This window comes from Gobio gobio (assembly GCF_949357685.1).
Source record: "Gobio gobio genome assembly, chromosome: 21".
Classification (NCBI taxonomy): Eukaryota; Metazoa; Chordata; class Actinopteri; order Cypriniformes; family Gobionidae; genus Gobio; species Gobio gobio.
Genome location: NC_137117.1, coordinates 42687316 through 42713687, shown reverse-complemented (window position 1 = coordinate 42713687; position 26372 = coordinate 42687316). Strand labels below are relative to the sequence as shown.

The window sequence follows — 26372 nt, the reverse complement described above, 5'->3', positions numbered from 1 at the left end:
GCCCTGACCCATCGGCATGGCCTCCACTAGACCCCTGAAGGTGTGCTGTGGTACCTGGCACCAAGATGTTAGCAGCAGATCCTTTAAGTCCTGGAAGTTGTGATGTGGGGCCTCCATGGATCGGACTTGTTTGTTCAGCACATCCCACAGATGCTCGATTGAATTGAGATCTGGGGAATTTGGAGGCCAAGTCAACGCCTCAAACTCGTTGTTGTGCTCCTCGAACCATTCCTGAACCATTTTTGCTTTGTGTCAGGAGCATTATCTGCTGAAAGAGCCACAGCCACCAGGGAATACCGTTTCCTTGAAAACATGGATCACCCCACAAGAGCTGCAGTTTTGGAGATGCTCTGACCCAGTCTTCTAGCCGTCACAATTTGGCTCTTGTCAAACTCGCTCAAATCCTTACGCTTGCCCATTTTCCGGCTTCAAACACATCAACTTTGAGGACAAAATGTTCACTTTCTGCCTAATATATCCCTCCCACTAACAGGTGATGAAGAGATAATCAGTGTTATTCTCTCTCTCTCTCTCTCTGTATATATATGAGGTTTTGAGAGCAGAGGAAATCATTCTATGCACCATACGCATTTTTCTCCTGCTATTCCCTCATTTCCTTCCTCTTCTCATATTTTCACTCTCTTTCTTTCTCCCGTTTCATTCTCTCGGGCTTCACAGAGTCTTTGTCTCTCTCTCTAGTTCCCATTTGCTTCTCATGCCCGCCTCTCTTTTCTCTTCCTCTCTCCACCTTTTCATCTCGGTCTCTGGCTTTAATTAACATTTTTGTCTGGGATGTGAGGTGATGCCAGGCTCTGTGAGTACAGAGCTTCCTTTTGTTTCAGGAAGTCTAAAGGTCAAAAGAGCCCCTCAGTTCTCGCTGTGTTTCGGTAAGCAGAGACCCTCTCGATGAACGGCTCAACTGGAGCGTGTCTCTGCTTCATTCGCTCAAACTCTTTTCTGCTTTTGTAGACCACTGATTCTTGAGATGTGGCATTTCTAGAAGGCACATAATATACCAAACATATTTTCAAAATGGACTATTCATGTAACCATCTTGTAGATTTTGAAAATACGTCATTTTGCAAGAACAATCGTCAGGACCTTTGTACATTTAGGCAGTTCATCTTAGGGCACAGTTGTGCTTTACATGGCATACATGTACAGATGCAAGGTGTTTTAAACATTTATAATAATCTCATATTTTTATTGAGCATCACAATAATCATTTTAGAATGAAGGATCATGTGACACTGAAGACTGGAGTAATGATGCTGAAAATTCAGCTTTGCATCACGGGCAATAGAAATTTGTTTTAAATATAATATTTCACAATATTACCGTTTTTACTGTATTGTTTATCAAATAAATGTAGCCTTGTTGAGCAGAAGAGACTAATTCCAGAAACTTCTAAAAGTCTTAGCGACTCTAAACTTTTGAACAGTAGTGTATGTAAAGTGTGGGTTCGGTGTTGTGTCATGTTATGGGTGGTTGCAATGAGTGCACAAACACGAGGAATAACACAAATAGGAACACAGGAAACCTCAGGAGGTATTGAGCATAACATTAAACATTAAATACACTGATGACACAGAAGCCAGAACCGTGGAAACTAAGGATTTAAATAGAGCATAAGTTACAATCGCCCATTAGTCTGTATTTACACTCCAGGCCTTAATGCACAGATATATTTTGACTAGTGCTGTCAATCGATTTAAATAGATTAACTAATAAATCACACATTATTTTCTGTAAAAACATACAAGTTTTTAACATTTTTATTTTGTAATAATTTCACAGTTAAGGCCTTTGCACACACTGAGTCCGAAATTTTCGCATGCGTTTTTTCGTATTCGTGATCCGAAAAATTTGTCATGCACAGAGACCTTGCACACTGAGGGCCCTATCTTACACCGACGCATGTGTCATTCCTATTTTGCACCCGCGCAAAGCGCGCTTTTCCCTCCACAGAAGCACGTCGCTAAACTAAGGTATTTGCTGGGCCAAAAGAGACCCTAGCCGTTGGCCCCTTAGGAAACCCTGACGAGGCCCGATCAAGCCCCGGAAGTGACACTGGAAACGCGACTAGCACGCCCGCTTTTGGCTCGACAGTGGAAACACGTCTATTGCGTTTACACTTTGTTGTTTATTTTGTGAGTGTGCAGAACTCAATGAGCTCACATAAACTCTTTTGGGTGTATTGGCTTCAACACCTGATTGGCCTTAGCGTTCATGCACTCAACAGAAAGGTTTGTGATTGGCTTCAATGCTCAACACTTCAAAAAACATGTTGTTAATAGAAACACTCTTCACAGAGTGCTCAAATTTTCGCATGCGTTTTTTCGTATTCGTGATCCGAAAAATTTGTCATGCACAGAGACCTTGCACACTGAGGGCCCTATCTTACACCGACGCATGTGTCATTCCTATTTTGCACCCGCGCAAAGCGCGCTTTTCCCTCCACAGAAGCACGTCGCTAAACTAGTGAATGAACTTGCGCTACCTGGGCGGTTCAGCGCAAAAAAGGAGGCGTGTTCCGGCGCAAACAATCCCTGGTGCTATTTTGCTGTTCCATTAAACAATTGCGCTACTGACCAGAAAAAACCTAGTCTAAAGTCAGTGGCGCGTTGCGCGTTGTTCATTATGCTATTTTAAGGGCGCATGCTTGACCATAATGTATAGCGTGCACAACGCGCATACACTTTGCTCATGTAATCTACACAGATGCAACAGTTATTTTTGCAAATCATAAATTGTTACACTAAAAAATATTAACACATATGGGGATGGGTTTCTCCCATCCCCATACAACACAACTTCTCTGTCTTTCACTGCTCTTACAAGAACATCAGTCTCCTCGGCTGTGAACCGCTCCTGGCGTGCGCCTGGTAAATACGCCATAATAATAGCAATCCATAATGGAACTTGCGCACCTGGGGCCTGTTTCAGAAAGGAGGTTCAACCAACTCTGAGTTTAAACCTGAACTCTGAGTTGACTTACTCTGAGATGGGAAACTCTGAGTTTTGGGTTTCAGAACAGCTGAATTGAGGTAGTTCAATCAACTCTGAGTAGACTGACTCTGAGTTAAGCACATGCATTCCAACTATGAAAAGCCATGATCAATAGAGCTCAGAAATTACGATTCACCATGGCAACAGCACCCAACAAAAAGATTTTTGCATACTTCCGGGTCAATATGTAAGTTTGATTCTTAATTATTTTAATTAAGTTTAATTTTCATGGTATCCAAAAGGCAAACAAAGAATGTGGCAGCAGCTAAAAATGAAAAATAAAATAAAAACATAATTCAATCAGATAAAGCTTTAAGCATAAAATGTTCATGGGTGTATGTTTAATGACTTTACAAACATTTGACATATTAAATAAATATCATTCAGTGTCCAATGTGGAGCAGCTTTTCCCACATAGACCCTCTTCACAGACTGTGATGACGTGTTTTAATAGTCATCAATATCGTAAATCCTGCAACGTTTTGTGTATTTTTTTTTATGTACATTTATAACACTAATACTTTGTATTATATTACTTTTGCATCAAATTACAAAAATCAAGCTACCGCTGCTGTGAGAGTGTTTCTAATACAGCGTCTATGGGAGTGATAGTTAAAATTAACATATTTCTCTCTTTTCACTGCAGTTATCAATCTCACTTTAATTTTTCCCTTTTTGAAAGTTGTGAAATCACTATTGTGGAGTTTTTCTTTTGCTATTTGAGCAAATGGAGACACAAAAATATATATTTAATTTATTCTTTCATTCACCGCTATGAAAGTTAACCCTATGACGACTTCCGCTCTGAGAAACCCAGAAATGTGAAAAGGGTCTATGCTCTTTCACATAATGAAATGTTCTCTAATCCCACCTGTTACATTTATTAATCAGGGTAATGACATTAAACAGTTTACTTCTACTCAGGCCAGCCAAACTCCAGCACCACTGACAGATGAAGAGGAGATGGAGGAAGAATATTGACATCCATCAGGAAAAATAATAAAGTATTTGTAGGAAATAAAGATGACTATAAAAATGTAAATAAATGTATTTAACAGCTGTGGTGGTGGTTATGCCATATATCTCGTACTACCATCTGGCAGCATCCTTCCATTCCATACAATAATCCGTTTTCAGAAAGTGTGATGATGGGTAAATGAGTGTCATCAATGCGTCCAACCACTGGAAATCCTAAAGGAAATTCTAATTATCAGGGTTACTTCTAGAGGATTATCAAGTGAACGTCAGGATCCTGTATAAAAGGATATGCCATTTTTGTCTCTTTGACAGTGTCCTCATGATGAAAATATGAGCAATGAATGTTCCTGCAAAGAATGCTTTTCTTACTTTGTATTTTTGTCAAGTGGCAGATAATTTAATTTGTTTTAAGTAAACTTTGCTTACTTTAGATTTAGATTAAATTTATAATTTTTTTTTATATTTATACTTGAAATACAACCAAAATACTCAGTAAGAAAAGCATTTGTGGCGTTTGAATGAATGAATAAAGTATTTAAACACTGCTGGTGCTTTAAAAAGGGGGAGGAGAACGAAAGAAACTCTGGGTTTACCAAAGAAAACCTGCTTCTGACCAGGTTAGGTTCACAGAGTAAGTAACCCTGGTAACTGACTCTGAGTATAAGTTACCTCTCTTTCAGAAACGGGCTTGACTTACCCTGCTTTCTCGGGTTTGACATACCTCCCATTCTGAAACAGAAAACCCAGAGTTTCCCTTATTTCAGGGTTAACATACTCAGAGTTTCCACTTAACCTCCTTTCTGAAACAGGCCCCTGCTTTTACAGGGAATGTTGGATGACGCTCTGATTGGTTTATTCACGTTACGCCCAAACCACACCTATGAATAATGAAGCTACTTCAGACCAACCCATTTTAGATTTGCGCCGGGCGCAAGAGCCATTTATCCCGCCGGGAAAATAGCAACAGCGCCGAGACCCGCCCACAAAGTTACTTGCGCTTCGCGCTTTGACACTTGCGTTTCAGATCGTTAAAATAGGGCCCTGAGTCCGATGCGTATTAATGAATGCGTTACGGAAAAAAACGCAACACACACACACGCGCGGTTTACAGGGAGTTGGTGTGCTATAATTATAGCTGTGATATCGTAGTATTTTTGATACAATAATATTTGTATATTTAATTGTAGGTATCTGAGGAGCACTGGCGATTCATTCACCAGCATTGCCAGCAGTTTTAGGTTGTGCATCAGCACTGTAGATGGCTAAAATGGATGCGAAAAACGCAGAAAATCGAACCTGTTCCTAATTTTTTTTTGACGGACGAAAGTTTCGGAGGCAGTGTGCAAGCGTGATTGACATAACGTGAGGTCGAATTAATTTTTTGACGTGCGAAAATTTCGCATGCGAATTTCGGACTCGGTGTGCAAAGGCCTTTACTCTCCAAATGAACGTAGAAACAACTTAAAGACAGTATATTTTAAATATTTGTTATAATGACATATTTTTATAAATGAAGGCCAGCATCACTGATACTGTTGTCTCTGACATTTATTTTGTCAATACAATATATAACAATAGAATATATAGGGTATGATTTTACCCCAAAATTCAACATATTGACACAAAATGATAACTGCGAATCCACGTTTCACTGCCCGGAGTCCAGTTGTTTCTGTGAATTGCAGCGTCCATTTGCTTCTCTTTTCTGTCGCTTTCGGCAGTCTGTAAAAATAAACCTCAGATTTCAGAAGAAATCTATTTGTTCAGTCAATCTGCGACGTTACACGCATACCCCCAAATGGTTGTCACTCCCAAAACATTGTAGTGTATAAATAAAACTCTTATTCAAATTGTGAATGGATTATACACAGAAATCCCTTCTGTTTAGTGTGAGTTCACTGACTAAGTTCACCACTTGTCACTTACATGAAGATATAAAACTCCCGATATAATCAATGAAACTGACTAGACTGCACAATGACTCTCTTTTTCACATTATCCGCTTTTCCACTGTTGGGCCAGTGCGCCCAAAACCACGCTGCCTTTCCACCGTTGGGCCAGAAGCTCCACAGTGCTTCATTAAAACCTTCCCGTAACACACCTCTCTGAACAACATCACACAAACCCATCATCTCACCAACAAATGGAAGTTTATAAGAAAACGAACCAGGAAGAAATCACTGGAAACTAGTGAGATCGCAAGGCGAACATGATAAAAGCGTCCGTTTGTTGGCAATTTTGTTCTTTACTTAAATATTTAAAACCCAAGCGTTGATTCTTTACCACAGTTTCACAAAAATAAGTGATATAGATCTTAATTAACTAATTTGTGTCAAGATTGCACATAAGTCGTATTTACCGTTATTTCACACACACACTTATTCAGTCGCATCAGTTTCTGTTTATTTGTAGTCACAGGACATGTTTACATCACATTTAGATAGAATGATCATTTCTACAAATATTCCACCATAAATACGACCTGAGGAGCTTTAGCACTCGCTCCAGTGACAGTCCCAGTACAGGTATATTTTCAGTCAGAGAAAAAGAGGAAGCTTTATTTTATGACATATGCGGAGCTAAATATGGATATCAGACAGTCCAGTATAAAGAGACGAGACTGTACTCTAGTGTCTTCAAGAGGTCATATATTTACCATGTTTACTATAGTAATGGTTAGCACTCATTATTTTGCATAGCATATACATTTTTCTGCCTTATACGATGATCAGAATCCACATGGGATCACAAACAGAAGTTATTTCAAACAGTCGCTGCTGTGTGAAAGTGAGTTCTGAGCTCAAATTAAGTCTTTAATACTGATGTTAGCTGGTATATGAAATCATCCGCAGCGCTGCCGTCTCCAGACTCAGATAAACTCCGCCTTTGTTCGTAACCACTCAAGTCCGAGCTGGCCCGCTGTGGACCAAGGTATTTGCTGGGCCAAAAGAGACCCTAGAGACCCCTTAGGAAACCCTGACGAGGCCCGATCAAGCCCCGGAAGTGACAGTGGAAACGCGACTAGCACGCCCGCTTTTGGCTCGACAGTGGAAACACGTCTATTGCGTTTACACTTTGTTGTTTATTTTGTGAGTGTGCAGAACTCAATGAGCTCACATAAGCTCTTTTGGGTGTATTGGCTTCAACACCTGATTGGCCTTAGCGTTCATGCACTCAACAGAAAGGTCTGTGATTGGCTTCAATGCTCAACATGTTGTTAATAGAAACACTCTTCACAGAGTGCTCACACAAACACACACAGGAGCTTTTGAGAGCAGCCACTCATCAGCGGGTATTGGGTTGACCCTGTACTTGGTACTGAAGGCTGGTATCATTACATTTAATACAATTAAAAATAAATATCCACTTGTTACTGACGTATCAGTACATTTGACAACACTAACATGAAGTACTTGAGTTGAGGACAGCTGGTTTGAGGGGTAGTGAGTGATAATGGAGAACGAGAAATGGTACATTTGTGGTAAACCCGAATAAGTTACCAGAACTCAAAAAAATTGAGGCAATCAAATTTTTTAAGTTGAATAACTTAAGTCACAATTTTCCAGAACTTAAAAGGTTGGATTACCTGCTACTTGTACCTTTTGATAACAGTTAAATTAAAGTGCTCATTTAGCTCAACTCAAATATTTGCAGTTAATATGACTTACAGTTTTCTGTTAAGGCATCTCAATTATTTTCAGTTATTATAACAAAGTTTTGAGTTTTCACAGAACTTTAAAAAATAAGTACACAGCCACACCATTTTATGTTAACAAAACTCAATTTTTATTGCTTTATGTTGTCATTGTTTTAAGTACACGTTAGTCAAATATGTTGAGTTTGTTTACTTAAAAACATGTGACTTAAAACTTACAATTTTGAGGCACTTGAGATCCAGCACAGTTATAATCAGAAAAGCTGAATAAGTTTTAAAATAGATTGTATGTTAAGTACTTTGACCTCCTGCAAGATTTACTCACACACAGACATCAAGAATCAGCCTATGAATCTCAACCATGGTGACACGCTTCATGCCGCAATGCATTATGGGAGCTATGGATGAGTTTTGCATGATGCAGCCAGAGTGCATTGCGGTATGAATCATGTGACTATTGTTGAGATTCATAGGCTGATTCTTGATGTCTGTGTGTGTCCGAGTACTGTTGAAGATTGTGCATTAATTTTATCCATTTAAATCTTGCATATTGTTCGATTTCGTCAACCATCCTGGATCTTGTGCTGTAGAATCACATAGGTTCTATTATGAATAATACAAAAAAATAATAGCACAAAATCTCTCTAACCAGAGCATTAGACTCTGAATGAGATCAGTGATTCAGTCACTGCATGACGATAATATCATCAGCAAAAAACACCCAAAACCAGCTGATTACATTTCCTCTTGGCTTTTCTTATCATAACAAATGTGCTTCATAAACACAGTAAAAGCTGCCAGAGCAAGACATGTTTGGCAAAGGGTCAAGATCCCAACAAAAGCAAACACTGAACACCATCATGGTGAATTCAAACAAAACTATTATCTTCAATATATCAGAAATGACAGAAATAAAGTTAGTCTGGTTAGTAATGTGTGAGGCTGGTAATGCTGTTTGTGGAGTTGTTTAATCCTCCTCTGCTGAGATCTTCATAGATTTAATGTCTTCTTTTATCTTCAGTTGATTTCATCTAAAGCTGTGGCTGAAGTCAGTTGTAGTTCTAGGGCCCTATCTTGCACCCAGCGTAATTGACTTTGTACACCAACGCATGTGTTATTCCTATTTTGCACCCGCGCAAAGCGCGCTTTTCCCTCCACAGAAGCACGTCGCTAAACTAGTGAATGCACTTGCGCTACCTGGGCGGTTCAGCGCAAAAAAGGAGGCGTGTTCCGGCGCAAACAATCCCTGGTGCTATTTTGCTGTTCCATTAAACAATTGCGCCACTGACCAGAAAAAACCTAGTCTAAAGTCAGTGGCGCGTTGCGCGTTGTTCATTATGCTATTTTAAGGGCGCATGCTTGACCATAATGTATAGCGTGCACAACGCGCATACACTTTGCTCATGTAACCTACACAGATGCAACAGTTATTTTTGCAAATCATAAATTGTTACACTAAAAAAATATTAACACATGAGATGACGGAAATCATTGTGGTGTGCCACGAAGATGTGAAAAAATAGGCATAAATCTAGCTTACAAATGATTCAGGCTAATTGTAATAATTAAGGATAAGACCTGTTTGCCCAATAGTGGCAAGACATATATGTATATAAGGACATCTGACAAATTGGTTTGTCCGTCAAGAACCAGGAAAAAAAATCGACTGAAAAACTGAAAAAACTGAAAGACTGAAAAAAAAAAAAAGACTGTGAAATCACCTTTACCATAATGTACAACATTACAACTTCACTTCTCTGTCTTTCACTGCTCTTACAAGAACATCAGTCTCCTCGGCTGTGAACCGCTCCTGGCGTGCGCCTGGTAAATACGCCATAATAATAGCAATCCATAATGGAACTTGCGCACCTGCTTTTAAAGGGAATGTTGGATGACGCTCGGATTGGTTTATTCACGTTACGCCCAAACCACACCTATGAATAATGAAGCTACTTCAGACCAACCCATTTTAGATTTGCGCCGGGCGCAAGAGCCATTTATCCCGCCGGGAAAATAGCAACAGCGCCGAGACCCGCCCACAAAGTTACTTGCGGTTCGCGCTTTGACACTTGCGTTTCAGATCGTTAAAATAGGGCCCCTTGTGTTTCTCTTTCCTTCTGTGATTCTGCTCATTATCATCAGGTGTTCATCACTAATACGCAATTATCACTTATTTAATCACTTAACAATACAATTATTATCCAGTTATCATGCTGGGAACTAGAAATGTTCTAGAACTCATTCAGTTTGAGTTCTGTTTCAGTCATTGTGTCCACACAACATTCGGTAATATTTGAGTGCAGTGAAATCATTTTTTTTTAGTACATACAACTGTTAGGTTTTACAGTGTATTTGGTTAAGCACTTTGAGATTTTATTGTATTTTAGCATGTGCTATATAAATTAAGTTTATTTTTAAATCATCTCTATTTGAAACAACAGAAATAACAGGACATCATCATTATTAGCATGTAATTACTTAATTCTATTAAGTTGTACTTAATTTATGTTTTTAAGTTATGCTTACTTATTCACAAAAAAGTTCAATTTAATCAAAAAAATTTAGTTGAAATTACTCAATGTTACACCAACTTGAAATAATTAAGTTAGTAGAACTTTTTCTAAAACTTTGAGTATACACTACTTAATCTATTTAATTACTTTGAACGTTCGGGTTTACAGTGCTGACCCATTTCAAAGTAGAACTATTGCTACAAACTAAAGACAGGAAAAGTTGTGACATGTTTTGTCTCATTTTGCAAGAATCAGTGAGTTGACGATTAGTTTAAAGATGAGATGAGCTAAAAGAAATGAACTGAGTTAAAAGAAATGAACTGAGTTTTTAATAAATTGGATTGATTGATTGAGGCTAGCCTCAAAACGCTGGTTCTTGCCAGCAACTTGTCCTCCTGAAGCTACGACATGCTGTTCTGTTGTTACTGCTACAGATGCCCATCTGCTCCGTGTCCATAACTAAAGGCTTTGTGCCTAATGCACATGTAACCATGTGTCTTGACACAACAATCCTGAGCCCCGTTTCTAATAAAAAAGTGCTGAAGTGTGGGATTTTCTGCCTCGTGATGTACATATTTGGTGCCACAAGGTCAGCCTTCAGCAAGACCTAGTTGGCTGCATCATTGTCTGCTATCTACATAGGCAGCGACCTCCCTTGGAGGTTTTTGCTTTGTAGGCAACCCCTTTACTCAAATGCACCACTTTAATAGCACTAACATAAGCGATTCCACAAAAGACTTATTAACACCATGAGTGAATATTTGTTCTAAATATGTATCAGCTTTTAGTACATATTTTTTCCTTATTTAAAGGGGTCATGAACTACATTGTCAAAAATGTCATAATTTAGAAATAAAAGGCATTTTTCCTACCCCTCTGATTTGAACGCACTTCAGTGTAAACGGCCACTGCTGTGATTGGCTAACGTCTTTGCCTATAACATGACTAATAAAGTATTACATGTTTGACTCTCGAAAACCTTTAGCACGTTTTTACTATTACAGCACGGTTAACTAATCGCGAAAAGCGTTGATTATAGCATTATATTTGGATCTATAGCATTATATTCAGATCTAGAGCATTGTATTTAGATCTATGGGATTATATTCAGATATATAGCATTATATTCAGATACATAGTATTATATTCAGATACATAGCATTATATTCAGATCTAGAGCATTATATTCAGATCTATGGCATTATATTCAGATCTATAGCATTATATTCAGATATATAGCATTATATTCAGATCTATAGCATTATATTCAGATCTATGGCATTATATTCAGATCTAGAGCATTATATTCAGATCTATGGCATTATATTCAGATATATAGCATTATATTCAGATCTAGAGCATTATATTCAGATCTATGGCATTATATTCAGATCTATAGCATTATATTCAGATATATAGCATTATATTCAGATCTATAGCATTATATTCAGATATATAGCATTATATTCAGATCTATGGCATTATATTCAGATATATAGCATTATATTCAGATCTAGAGCATTATATTCAGATCTATAGCATTATATTCAGATCTATAGCATTATATTCAGATATATAGCATTATATTCAGATCTAGAGCATTATATTCAGATCTATAGCATTATATTCAGATCTATAGCATTATATTCAGATATATAGCATTATATTCAGATCTATAGCATTATATTCAGATCTATAGCATTATATTCAGATCTAGAGCATTATATTCAGATCTAGAGCATTATATTCAGATCTATAGCATTATATTCAGATCTATAGCATTATATTCAGATATATAGCATTATATTCAGATCTATAGCATTATATTCAGATCTATAGCATTATATTCAGATATATAGCATTATATTCAGATCTAGAGCATTATATTCAGATCTATGGCATTATATTCAGATCTATAGCATTATATTCAGATATATAGCATTATATTCAGATCTATGGCATTATATTCAGATATATAGCATTATATTCAGATCTATGGCATTATATTCAGATATATAGCATTATATTCAGATCTATAGCATTATATTCAGATCTATAGCATTATATTCAGATCTATAGCATTATATTCAGATATATAGCATTATATTCAGATCTATGGCATTATATTCAGATCTATGGCATTATATTCAGATATATAGCATTAAATTCAGATCTATAGCATTATATTCAGATATATAGCATTATATTCAGATCTATAGCATTATATTCAGATATATAGCATTATATTCAGATCTATGGCATTATATTCAGATCTATGGCATTATATTCAGATCTATGGCATTATATTCAGATATATAGCATTCTATTCAGATCTATAGCATTATATTCAGATCTATAGCATTATATTCAGATATATAGCATTATATTCAGATCTATAGCATTATATTCAGATCTATGGCATTATTTTCAGATCTATAGCATTATATTCAGATATATAGCATTATATTCAGATCTATAGCATTATATTCAGATCTAGAGCATTATATTCAGATCTATAGCATTATATTCAGATATATAGCATTCTATTCAGATCTATAGCATTATATTCAGATCTATAGCATTATATTCAGATCTATGGCATTATATTCAGATCTATAGCATTATATTCAGATCTATAGCATTATATTCAGATCTATGGCATTCTATTCAGATCTATAGCATTATATTCAGATCTATAGCATTATATTCAGATATATAGCATTCTATTCAGATCTATAGCATTATATTCAGATATATAGCATTATATTCAGATCTATAGCATTATATTCAGATCTATAGCATAGCATTATATTCAGATCTATAGCATTATATTCAGATATATAGCATTATATTCAGATCTATAGCATAGCATTATATTCAGATCTATAGCATTATATTCAGATATATAGCATTATATTCAGATCTAGAGCATTATATTCAGATCTATAGCATTATATTCAGATCTATAGCATTATATTCAGATCTATAGCATTATATTCAGATATATAGCATTATATTCAGATCTAGAGCATTATATTCAGATCTATAGCATTATATTCAGATCTATAGCATTATATTCAGATCTATAGCATTATATTCAGATCTATAGCATTATATTCAGATCTATAGCATTATATTCAGATCTATAGCATTATATTCAGATCTAGAGCATTATATTCAGATCTAGAGCATTATATTCAGATATATAGCATTATATTCAGATATATAGCATTATATTCAGATATATAGTATTATATTCAGATCTATAGCATTATATTCAGATCTATAGCATTATATTCAGATCTATAGCATTATATTCAGATCTATAGCATTATATTCAGATCTAGAGCATTATATTCAGATCTAGAGCATTATATTCAGATATATAGCATTATATTCAGATATATAGCATTATATTCAGATATATAGCATTATATTCAGATATATAGTATTATATTCAGATCTATAGCATTATATTCAGATATATAGCATTATATTCAGATATATAGTATTATATTCAGATCTATAGCATTATATTCAGATATATAGCATTATATTCAGATATATAGCATTATATTCAGATATATAGTATTATATTCAGATCTATAGCATTATATTCAGATCTATAGCATTATATTCAGATATATAGCATTATATTCAGATATATAGCATTATATTCAGATATATAGCATTATATTCAGATATATAGTATTATATTCAGATCTATAGCATTATATTCAGATATATAGCATTATATTCAGATATATAGCATTATATTCAGATATATAGTATTATATTCAGATCTATAGCATTATATTCAGATCTATAGCATTATATTCAGATCTATAGCATTATATTCAGATCTATAGCTTTATATTCAGATATATAGCATTATATTCAGATCTAGAGCATTATATTCAGATATATAGCATTATATTCAGATATATAGCATTATATTCAGATCTATAGTATTATATTCAGATACATAGCATTATATTCAGATCTAGAGCATTATATTCAGATCTATAGCATTATATTCAGATATATAGCATTATATTCAGATCTATAGCATTATATTCAGATCTATAGCATTATATTCAGATATATAGCATTATATTCAGATCTATAGCATTATATTCAGATCTATGGCATTATATTCAGATATATAGCATTATATTCAGATCTATGGCATTATATTCAGATATATAGCATTATATTCAGATCTATAGCATTATATTCAGATCTATAGCATTATATTCAGATCTATAGCATTATATTCAGATATATAGCATTATATTCAGATCTATAGCATTATATTCAGATCTATAGCATTATATTCAGATCTATAGCATTATATTCAGATCTATGGCATTATATTCAGATATATAGCATTATATTCAGATCTATAGCATTATATTCAGATCTATGGCATTATATTCAGATCTATAGCATTATATTCAGATCTATAGCATTATATTCAGATCTATAGCATTATATTCAGATCTATGAATATTGGGAACAACAGCAACTCAGCTATGAAGTGGTAGGCCACGTAAAATCACAGAGTGGGGTCAGCGCATGCTGAGGGTCACAGTGCGCAGAAGTCACCAACTTTCTGCAGAGTCAACAGATACAGACCTCCAAACTTCATGTGGCCTTCAGATTAGCTCAAGAACAGTGTGTAGAGCTTCATGGAATGGGTTTCCATGGCCGAGCAGCTCATCCAAGCCTTACATCACCAAGTGCAATGCAATGTGTGGGATGCAGTGGGGTAAAGCGCGCCGCCACTGGACTCTAGAGCAGTGGAGACGTGTTCTCTGGAGTGACCAATCACGCTTCTCTGTCTGGCGATCCGATGGACGAGTCTGGGTTTGGCGGCTGACAGGAGAACGTGACTTGCCTGACTGCATTGTGCCAAGTGTAAAGTTTGGTGGAGGGGGGATTATGGTGTGGGGCTGTTTTTCAGGGGTTGGGCTTGGCCCCTTAGTTCCAGAGAAAGGAACTCTTAATGCTTCAGCATACCAAGACATTTTGGACAATTTCATGTTCCCAACTTTGTGGGGACAGTTTGGGGACGGCCCCTTCCTGTCCCGCACAAAGCATCGGCCCATAAAGACATGGATGAGCGAGTTTGGTGTGGAGGAACTTGACTGGCCTGACCTCAACCCAATAGAACACCTTTGGGATGAATTAGAGCGGAGACTGAGAGCCAGGCCTTCTCGTCCAACATCAGTGCCTGACCTCACAAATGCGCTTCTAGAAGAATGGTCACAAATTCCCATAATCACACTCCTAAACCTGTGGAAAGCCTTCCCAGGAGATTTTAAGCTCTTATAGATGCAACGGGTGGGCCAACTCCATATTAAACCCTACGGATTAAGAATGGGATGCTATTAAAGTTCATGTGCATGTAAAGGCAGGCGTCCCAAAAAGTTTGGCAATATTGTGTATTTTTAATGAAACCTGAGTGATTTCTGTCCCTCCATTGAAAGTTAATTCCACCAAAACGTTGATGTTTCAAAAGGTTCATAAAGACATTGTAAAAGTAATCCATACAAAACCCTGAAATAAACCTGTTCACATGTTGAAAGCGATCGTGTCTCAGAAGTCTTAAATTGTATTTTTTTTTCATTAACTTTTTGAAGCATTAACATTTAGGTAGATTGGACTTGAAATGGACAGAAATCTCCCAGGTTTCATTAAAAATAGCTGGGTTGCTTTCTCCATTGAACGCTTTTTTTTGTTTTGCTCGAGGCGTGAACAGACCTTTCACCAACAATTACTTTGCTTGTTAGTTTAGCTCTTGATGTTAAGAAGCACCTTTCCCTGGTGTTTTGTTCAAGTTTTTGTTGGTCTAAAAGCCAGATGTTAAACTAAACACTTGAAACTCTGTTAAGCAAAAAAACAGATTTCAGACATTTCAGAACGACATTTTCAAATGATAATTTTCACAGAGCTTGTTGCAGTGCATCCTGGGATTGCCTTGGGCTCAAGGAACGGCCCTGGTTTACCCTGGTTTACACTAATGCCCATTCTGAGAAGGCCTTGCGACAACTCTGAGAATGCAATGTGTACTTCCTTAGTGTTACGAAAAGCATTCTGACACATTTTTCTCAAATCAAGCTTGCATTGCTGAAAGTGTTTGCATTCGTATACTTGCATAGACAGCGTTTCTGGCTTTATCCATGAAGATTAGTGCTTCTGATTTGAGCTATCTTATAAGGCAACATAATTTTGCTGCCTGCTGAATGTACCAGCTTTGCCGTCAGAAGCTTGCCTATCATGCCTAAAAATGTTGCCTCGGTTACAACAAAGATTGTGCCAGCAGAAGAAATGATTCATTATCACTGATTGTTGCAACATCCTGGGGCATTTGGTTGGCAGCTCACAAGGCTTTCCGTTCCAACATCAACCAACAAGTTTTACTTTCATGCGTTTTAACACCTACACAATTCCAAATTCCTCTCATATTTCTCTGCCGTCGGCAAGATGGTTCCCATGAATTTCGCAAAACGTTCATGAACCAACTTGTAGCTTTTTTTCCCCCTTCAATGATTGCCAGAAGTGAACTGAAAAAGAATGTGGTGGATCAAGGCCCCCCTACACAGGAACTTGAAGAATGAGAGTGTGCAAGTGATGAAATGTGACATGCATGAAGTGTATCTTTGTACATTTCTACTCACATGCCATCAGAATCACACAATTCTGCTTTGTACTCCAGTATAATGTACATATTTACACAAATATACACATTATGCTCGTAAACACATTAAAGGGTTAGTTCACCCAAAAATGAAAATTCTGTCATTAATTACTGACCCTCATGTCGTTCGACACCCGTCAGACCTCCGTTCATCTTCAGACACAAATGAAGATATTTTAGTGTAAATCTGATGCTCTGAAAGGCCTCCATTGGCTCAATGCACGGTTCACTCTCAAGACCCTTAAAAGGCACTAAAGACGTCGTTACAAAGTCCATCTCACTACAGTGGCTCTACAATAACTTTATGAATCGGCGAGAATAGTTTTTGTGCGCAAAAAAACCCTAAATAACGACTTATATAGTGATGACGATTTCAAAACACGGCCTCATGAAGCTTCGAAGCGTTATGAATCAGTGAGTCGACTCACTAGTTTGAATCGCCAAATTTCAGCAGTTTGACACGCGATCTGAATCATGAATCGACTCACTGATTCATAACGCTTCGAAGCTTCATGAGGCCGTGTTTTGAAATCGTCATCACTATATAAGTCGTTATTTAGGGTTTTTTTGCGCACAAATATTATTCTCGCCGATTCATAAAGTTATTGTAGAACAGCTGTAGTGAGATGGACTTTGTAACGACGTCTTTAGTGCCTTTTAAGGGTCTTGAGAGTGAACTGTGCATTGAGCCAATGGAGGCCTTTCAGAGCCATCAGATTTACACTAAAATATCTTCATTTGTGTCTGAAGATGAACGGAGGTCTGACGGGTGTCGAACGACATGAGGGTGAGGAATTAATGACAGAATTTTCATTTTTGGGTGAACTAACCCTTTAAACACACTCGTTCACTGTGTGTGTGTGTGTGTGTGTGTGTGTGTGTGTGTGTTTGTTTGTGTGTAGGCAAGGGAAGTGAATGTATAAGCACATCTCATTCACAATAGCAATTCAGAGTGCCATACATTACATTAGTTAGTATAATAAAGAAACTAAAAGAATCTTTATTTATTATCAAATAAATAATACATATTTAGGCCTAGGTTAAAAATTATAAAATGATCTAAAAAGAAAATGGAGTTTCATCAAAAAAAACAAAAACATGAAGCTATAATATTAAATTAATGTGACAAAAAAAAAAAGAATACAAACAAACTAACCGTGCCAGACAGAAAATCTACACTAACTGTGATAACCAGACAAATTATTACTACTGTCACAGAGCTTAGTGTCATTTGTGTCATTAGTGTCTATTAATATTTTAATAGACCACTAAACAGGGTTGGCAAAGTCTGCGGTTTCCCCCGAGAATCTGACTAATTTTAAACGGTGACTGTGGGTTGATTCTTTTTTTTTTTTGTTGATGACATATCGCGCAAGTTATTTTTGACTGAAATGCTTGCAAGATTAATCTACTATTAATAATAACGACAGTATTCTAGCTTATATGAGCAGTATCTAAAATGAAACACAAAATGCTTGTCTGTTCAAGTACACATGGTAATTTTCTTCAAAAATCATCATTCTTTCTTTCTTTCACAGGAAGAGGAGATGTTTCGTCCCAATATGTTCTTCCTATTACTTCTACCGCCAATCATTTTTGAGTCTGGATACTCATTACACAAGGTAAATATTACTGTAATATTATTCATTTTCAAAAAACAGCCATAAATAAGTTGTTGTAAAATATGTCAGCACTCTCGGTCAAATCGGTCAAAAAGATCCAGGGCCTTATCATACAATGCGACGCCAGGCAAGACACGTGTTTTTTTTGCTAGTTTCAGCCTGACGCAGTTATAATTTTCACATCCAGCGCCATGTTGTTGAAAACGCAAATGCACTCGCGCCCATCAGCAATGTTGGCGCGTTGCTATTTTGAGGAACTGAAAACGACTGCTAGCCTAGAAATCCATACGCACCCAATGTAATTTGCAGCCAGGGTCGTCCAGCAACTCTCCGTTGGCTTGCGAGCTTGAAAAACCAAACTCTAGTCAGGCCAATCACATCGTGTATAGCAGTGGTTCTCAACCTTTTTTCAGTGATGTACCCCCTGTGAAATATTTTTTCAGCCAAGTACACCCTAACCAGCGCAAAGCATTTTTGGTAAATTTATTGCAAATATTTCTCATCACTAAAATGTAGTAAAAACAGTGACCATATTTCTGAAATGGAAACCGGGGACATTTCCTATTTGAGTGTTCAAAATATCACTAAAATCTCATTTGTTATTATATTTTAATTAAAAAACAGGGACAATACAATTTTTGTATGTTGTTGTTGTGGAGTCCCTATATTATTTAACATTAATAATTATTATGATTTAGTTTGATTATTAGGATTTTTGGTCTGGATTTAATACAATAATAAAAAATAAAAATAAAAACTATGAAAATAGTTAATGGTAAGCTAACCATTGTAAATAAGCAGTTCAAAACAATATTGTAACATGACTTAACAAAAACACATTACAAAAATAAAACATAAATATGATAAATAAAACTATTCAACAAATATTTTGTAACATTTTATAAAAGTTTATACTATATAAATTACTTTTTGAACTTCAAAAGTTTTGTTACGTTTAAGCTTGAAAATATTTCTTACTATCCTTAATTGGTCTTGTTATTTTGCATTTTAAGCTTATTTTAAGCAGAAAGTATATGTATTTTGCACATGTATTGGTTGCAAGTGTAATTGTTTGGGGTTTTTTATGTTTAAGTTATAGTTCAGATGTGTGGTAATCCGCGTTGTGACTGCAGAACTTTTGGGGACAAAACAATCGCGTACCTTGTTGAGGCTCTGTTATAAAGCACATACAAACAGTGTTACTTTAAAATGAAAACGAATAGTTAGAATGTTACTACCTTGAAAGCAATAACGAGGTTTGTTTTGATATTTGACGATAATGGCGCTGTGTCTGCTCTGGACTCGGGACGTTCTTCATGAAGTAGCGGCGCGCGCTATCGTTGATCCAAGTGACTGACAGGTTGGGTCAAACCATCCTGGGATGGGGGAGACTCTGGGTTTTTAGGATAATGAAATTGAATAGCCTACTCGATATAAAATTCATTTTATGAACTTATACTTATATTTTCCTGAAATATTTATTAAATGATTATTTTTAAAGGATTTTTGCATACTTTTTAAATATATGTAGGCTATTTTTAATCTCACGTACCCCCTGGAGTGCCTTCACGTACCCCCATTAGAGAACCACTGGTGTATAGAGTCTGTGGGCGGGCTTGACATAATGACGGCAGAGTTGCGACGGTTCCGCATGAATTCCCTGCTACTTGAAAACAAAGAAGATGACTGCTGCTGGCGAACTGCAGCCTTTCGGGCCACGACTCTGGAAGACTTGGTTCAGCTTTTCTTTGAGAAAAGAACAAAGAACGGCACTGAAGTCATTCTTAAAAAAGGAAGATGTGTTCGCAGTTTTGCCGACCGGATACAGCAAAAGTTGAATCTATCAGCTAGCTCCGCTGGTGGGAAAACGCACGGGAATTGTGACTGTTGTCTCACCACTGATAGCGCTTATGGAGGACCAGTTAAAGGAGGCTACAACATTTGGACTCAAGGCCATACAACTTGGCAAAGGCGACCAGGATGTTTGTATATAGTTGTACATATGACCTGTTTTTGAAAGTACTGCATGAATGCTTCCCAGACTTATGTCAGATGACTGCATGTAAATACATTTTTTTCAACCACTTTAACTTACTTGCCTCTTACCATGTATGCGTGATGTGTATGTATGTTTTATGTTAGTTTAGTCTTGTCTGTGCTTCGAGTAATAAAGTTTGTGCACAATATATGTTTGGTTCTGACTCCCTGCCTGCAAACAAATTGTCACTTAAATGATTGATCTTGTTATGCGCTCTAAGCGCTTATGTAAATACAAAGGAAGAACAATTTTTCTGTGGCCATGAAAAATATCCTTTTCTTAGAATGAATTAATAATCAATACTGAGCGTTCACAGGATGAACTGATTGATTGTAATCTTAATGTAGCTACATCAAGTTAATCTGTTTAACTGATTCAAATATTCATAATTAATCATAATGAGTTATTAACCCTTAATCGTCCCTTGGGGTCCAGCTGACCCCACTGGACTTTTCCTCCATTTTTTAAAAGTGTTCCCTTCATCTCAGGGCCATGAGACTCGGTGACTTTTCCTAAATAATCTATCTAAACATGCACAAAAAATCTGGGCTTGATTTGGTTGTTCTAAAGGTGTGTAAAATTTTTTTACCGTTTAAGTCCCTCGGGATCAGATTGACCCCACATTGAAAATGAATGGGAAAGTGTAAAAAATAAATTTTTTTCACTTTTTTTGTCAATTTTTTTTTACTAAATCCAGTATAAATCTGAAAATTTCCACATTTATATCAAGGTCTGGTCCTAGAGCATAAACACAAAGTAGAACGAACTTTCTATCTCATACACACACACGTACACACACACACACAAAAGTGACTGCAACAGAGAGCATTTTTATAAAAACTGGCAAATAAAATCAACAAAACTGGCATAAATCTGAAAAAAATCCATACATAAATGAAGGACAAATACTAGAGCACAAATGCAACATGGAACAATCATGAGAAAGAGAGGGAAAAGGGCAAATAAAAGAAAGATGAAAGGCAGCTTAACTTCCCTCTGGACCTCTAGTGGATAATGTGCTCATTGCTCTCTTTCTCTCTCTTTCTCTTTAACTATAATTCCTAAAGTTTTTCCACAAACCTACAGATGGCGGTATTCTATCCCTAACACATAGAGCAATGTCCAAAAACTATTTATATTTATTTAAGATCATCATTCAAGTGATTTTTTCATAAAACATTTTTTTTAATGAGCCAATTTATGACATAGTTAAGTATTTGTGCAGTAAATAGGTAAAAAACTACCAAATACCCACAAAAACACAGCATAAATGTATAGTTGAGAAGTAAATAAAAAAAATTATATATAAATTTCCATGTAAAAAAAATTATATTTCCTTATGCAATCGCTCTGTAAAAGTTTGGGGTCTATCTGACCCCAAGGGACTCAAACGTAAACCCTACTTGAGGGGCGATTAAGGGTTAAAGGGTTAGTTCACCCAAAAATGAAAATTCTGTCATTAATTCCTCACCCTCATGTCGTTGGACACCCGTCAGACCTCCGTTCATCTTCAGACACAAATGAAGATATTTTAGTGTAAATCTGATGGCTCTGAAAGGCCTCCATTGGCTCAATGCACGGTTCACTCTCAAGACCCTTAAAAGGCACTAAAGACGTCGTTACAAAGTCCATCTCACTACAGTGGTTCTACAATAACTTTATGAATCGGCGAGAATAGTTTTTGTGCGCAAAAAAACCCTAAATAACGACTTATATAGTGATGACGATTTCAAAACACGGCCTCATGAAGCTCCGAAGCGTTATGAATCAGTGAGTCGATTCAGCAGTTTGAATCGCAAAATTTCAGCAGTGAGATGGACTTTGTAACGACGTCTTTAGTGCCTTTTAAGGGTCTTGAGAGTGAACCGTGCATTGAGCCAATGGAGGCCTTTCAGAGCCATCAGATTTACACTAAAATATCTTCATTTGTGTCTGAAGATGAACGGAGGTCTGACGGGTGTCCAACGACATGAGAGTGAGGAATTAATGACAGAAGTTTCCTTTTTGGGTGAACTAACCCTTTAATAATTATTAATATTTCCCCTCTGAGCTAATTCGCTACACAATGAATGTACAAGCACGTCCGCAATTCTCATATTGTTTTCGCAAAAACGGCAACAGTCGTTGGGCTCCATTACCATAACATTTGTTGGCTTGCAGGAATCTCTCCATCAAACTTTTCCGGAACACTCCCCTATGGACTCATTTGCGTCGCTCTGACTATGTCACCTTCTTCGTTGCTCTGGTTGATTGTAGCGCTGTCCTATTGCGTGCAGAGGGAATTTGAAAGACAACCCCGCCCCTCGGATTGAGCCCTGCCAATGGTGTGTTCCCAGACCCAACATCTTGATATGGGTCTGGCTTTTCAGGCTAAACGACTGTGCCATTGACCAACAAAAAATACCAACACGCAGTATTTTTTGTGTTATTTAAAGGGCGTGTTAGTAAAAGGAGCCTGTAGGCGGGTGCACAACGCACGTACACTCTGCTTATTACACACACACACATTTTTAAATATTAAAAATAAAAGGATTCCTCTCTGGAGAAGCGTTCAGTCTTTCCGTTCGCATGTAAATAGCGAAGCCGCGATGGTGCAAGCGCAACTGGAATTTAAAAGGAATGGGAAATGAGACTCGTGACTCATTAAGAGACTAGGTACAACCCTTTTGGACCATGCACCTGAAGCAAAAGTGGATTCGGACACGCTCTAAGTGCACTTGCGCCATGAGCTTCAGGTCATGTGATCGGATCGTTAAAATAGGGCCCATAAACTCAGTAGTTACTAGTATCATTTGCTCAGAACAGTTACTGAATCTCACTAACAAAACTGAAAGTTGATGCCTTAAAACCAAGCATGCTTAGTGTATTTAAGGTTTGTGAAACTGATGTTTGTGTGGAGCCTTACAAATGATATATTGTAATGGTGAGACCCAGAAGTCAAATATCAGAAGTTTGTGTGAAACACTAAGCCATGCGATGCAGAAGGTTGATTGCTTTGATGATAAACATACATAAATAAAAGTTTAAATTTTCATTGAAAATGTTAGTATTGTCCTCAACCTTTTGAGTTGTTTTCAGAGACTGTTCTATACACGGATATAAACAGACAAGTTTTTATTCCACAGGGTAATTTTTTCCAAAACATAGGTTCAATCACATTATTCGCCGTCTTTGGAACGGCGATTTCAGCCTTCATCGTGGGAGGGGGAATCTATTTCCTGGGCCAGGTATTTTCTCTCTCTGTTTTAATAAGCATCAATAGATTTTCTCCTGTCTTTCCATGTAAACAGACCGATAAGTGATCTTACTGTAAGTGTAAGTGGTTTATCTAGTTAGACTAGTTGGCACGCCTTAACAGCTCCTATGGCAGGATTTCTCCATGATTAACTGTTATGTTTGGATGTGTTTCTTGAATAGGCTGATGTTATTTACAAGATGACAATGACAGACAGGTGAGAAAAGCATCTGAAACTATTGAGAGGCTTTGACGTGTGCGTTCATGTCTTCATGGTTTCTCTTTTTTTCCTCTCTAGTTTTGCGTTTGGGTCTCTGATCTCTGCTGTGGATCCAGTCGCCACTATCGCCATCTTTAACGCACTGAACGTGGATCCCGTGCTCAATATGCTGGTGTTCGGGGAGAGCATCCTAAACGACGCCGTCTCCATCGTATTAACAAAGTATGCCTCACTGAATCAAAACGCAAAACTCTTTCTGTCATTTTAGATTATTTTACACCATCTGTGCGCAATCTCAAACCAGGAACTACTACTGTCATTAGCCAAGTGGTAACATTTTTAAGACGGCTATTTACACAAAGGGCCCTATCATATATCCGGCGCAATGTGACGTAAGTGTTTTTTGCGAGTTTCAGACCGACGTAGTTATTATTTTCACGTCCAGTGCCATGTTGTTTAAATAGCAAATGCACTGGCGCCCATCTGTTCACCCATGGGTGTGCTGGTCTGAAAACCAGGTGTGTTCAGGTGCATTGTTGGTGCGTTGTTATTTTGAGGAATTAAAAACGACTGCACCATTGACCAACCTGGTCTAAAGTCAGTAGCGCAGTACTTTTTGTGTTATTTAAAGGGTATGATATTAATATGAGCCTATAGGCCAGGGGTCTAATAAATGAACCCTCCTCACCGGCCGAGGTCCGGACAATTATATACCTAAAAAACATAATTTATGTTTATTGCCAGACTAAAGAAATTAGTGTAGATAACAATTGTTCTTAATTGAACAAAATATAAAATGTTCTCATATGGACAAAACATGTCTGTTCATATTGTTAAAGCAAACATAGGCAATCCTTCCACAAAATTGATCTCATTTTGATGTTGTTCTGTTTTGTCCTTTAAAGGTGCTCTAAGCGGTACAAAATATCTAAATTCAACCAGTAACCATGTCTGACAAAAATATGATGGACTAATAATGTCTTTATCTCTAAATCTGCACTGAAAATACATTCATTTGAACATTACTAGCAACTAAAGTGCTTTTTCCCTGCTGAACTGAGATAAATAATAACAATCAATGAACGCAAACCCCCCCCCTGGATCAGAAAATCAGAAATCTCATAACACATTTTATGTTTATTCACATGTATAGTCTCTACTTAAATAAATGTATCTTATATTGAACACTGCTCTGCTCTCTTCTGTGCTTCAAATTGCACTGGTAAAGTATCATTAGCAATATCATTCAGAAACACAAACAGGCAAAAATAAAGTGCCACCGGTGTTGGAAAAATTAAAAAGTGCTAGAAACATTTTATTTAATGTTTCCACTTTTGACAACCGCAACAGAATCAGAGCAAATGAGACACACAGGCCTCGTACAGGATGCAGGAAGAATAAATGCGATTTTTTTTCCCACCCATTCATCTCGGAAAACTCGTCAACTTTACTAATTTTCGAAAATGGCATTGTTTTTGCGCGCTGCTTTCTGCTCTGATGGTGTGTTCACAACGGACGTGAATGAAGCGTTTCGCGCAAGTGATTTAAGTCAATGCAAAGACGCGAATAGACATTCTGCAGCGCGAATTAAGCGCGTGAACGCACCATCAGTCTCTTCTTCACTGCATGTGTGACCGCGCGTCTGAACGTAGCAACAGTGATGAGCATAGTAACGTTAACTGTCGTCGCAACTCGTGGCAACATAGGACCCAAACGGTTCTACTGAGCTGTCTGATATAAATGTGATTTTTTTTTTATGGCATGTGGCATATTTATTTCATTACGTCAAAAGCTAGTTTGCGACCCCTGCTATAGGCGGTGCACAACATGCATACACTCTGCTTATTACACACACAGGGATTCGCAGCATCACACAGATGCCAAATTTTAAAAATAAAAGGATTCCTCTCTGGAGAAGCGCTCAGTCTTTCCATGTAAATAGCGAATCCGCCATGGTGCAAGCGCAACTGGCTTTTGAAGGGAATGGGAGATGAGACTCTGATTGGTTTATTGCACGTTACGCCCAAGACACACCCACGACTCATTAAGAGACGAGGTACAACCATAGACCGTAAAAAAATATGGACGACGCGACTTCATTAACTTCCGCTGACCATAGTTGAAGCTTTCATAGGCCCGCTCACGGCGCTGACATCTTGGGACCGAGTTTGCGCAGTAGAGAACAGGAAGTAGAGGCGCGATTATCAAAAGCCCGCCCACACTCTCGCAGATGCAGAACAATTCATTATGTTGGTGTGAAATAAACAGTTATAGAAATGTAGAGATTAAAGCTAAAGCTCCAGTCTCCTCCCAAAAATCCCAAAAAAAGTCCGTTAGTGCCTCAGTGACAACTTCACTCAGAGAAGCCGTCAATCTCAGCTGTCAATCATGGCGTCACA

General features: G+C 37.1%; 1 protein-coding gene across 2 annotated transcripts in view; it reads left to right on the top strand.

The window, feature by feature from the left end:
- slc9a8 (solute carrier family 9 member 8) overlaps positions 1 to 26372 on the top strand; it is a 76674-nt gene that overhangs the window by 21934 nt on the left and 28368 nt on the right. For both annotated transcript variants that reach the window (XR_013815475.1, XM_079803107.1), the window contains exons 5-8: positions 18397 to 18480; positions 23644 to 23745; positions 23936 to 23970; positions 24052 to 24195. Coding sequence is in view for 1 of the 2 variants with exons in the window: in XM_079803107.1 (XP_079659233.1) it covers positions 18397 to 18480; positions 23644 to 23745; positions 23936 to 23970; positions 24052 to 24195 (365 nt within the window). In the remaining variant the exon portion in view is untranslated. The remainder of the gene's footprint in view (positions 1 to 18396; positions 18481 to 23643; positions 23746 to 23935; positions 23971 to 24051; positions 24196 to 26372) is intronic.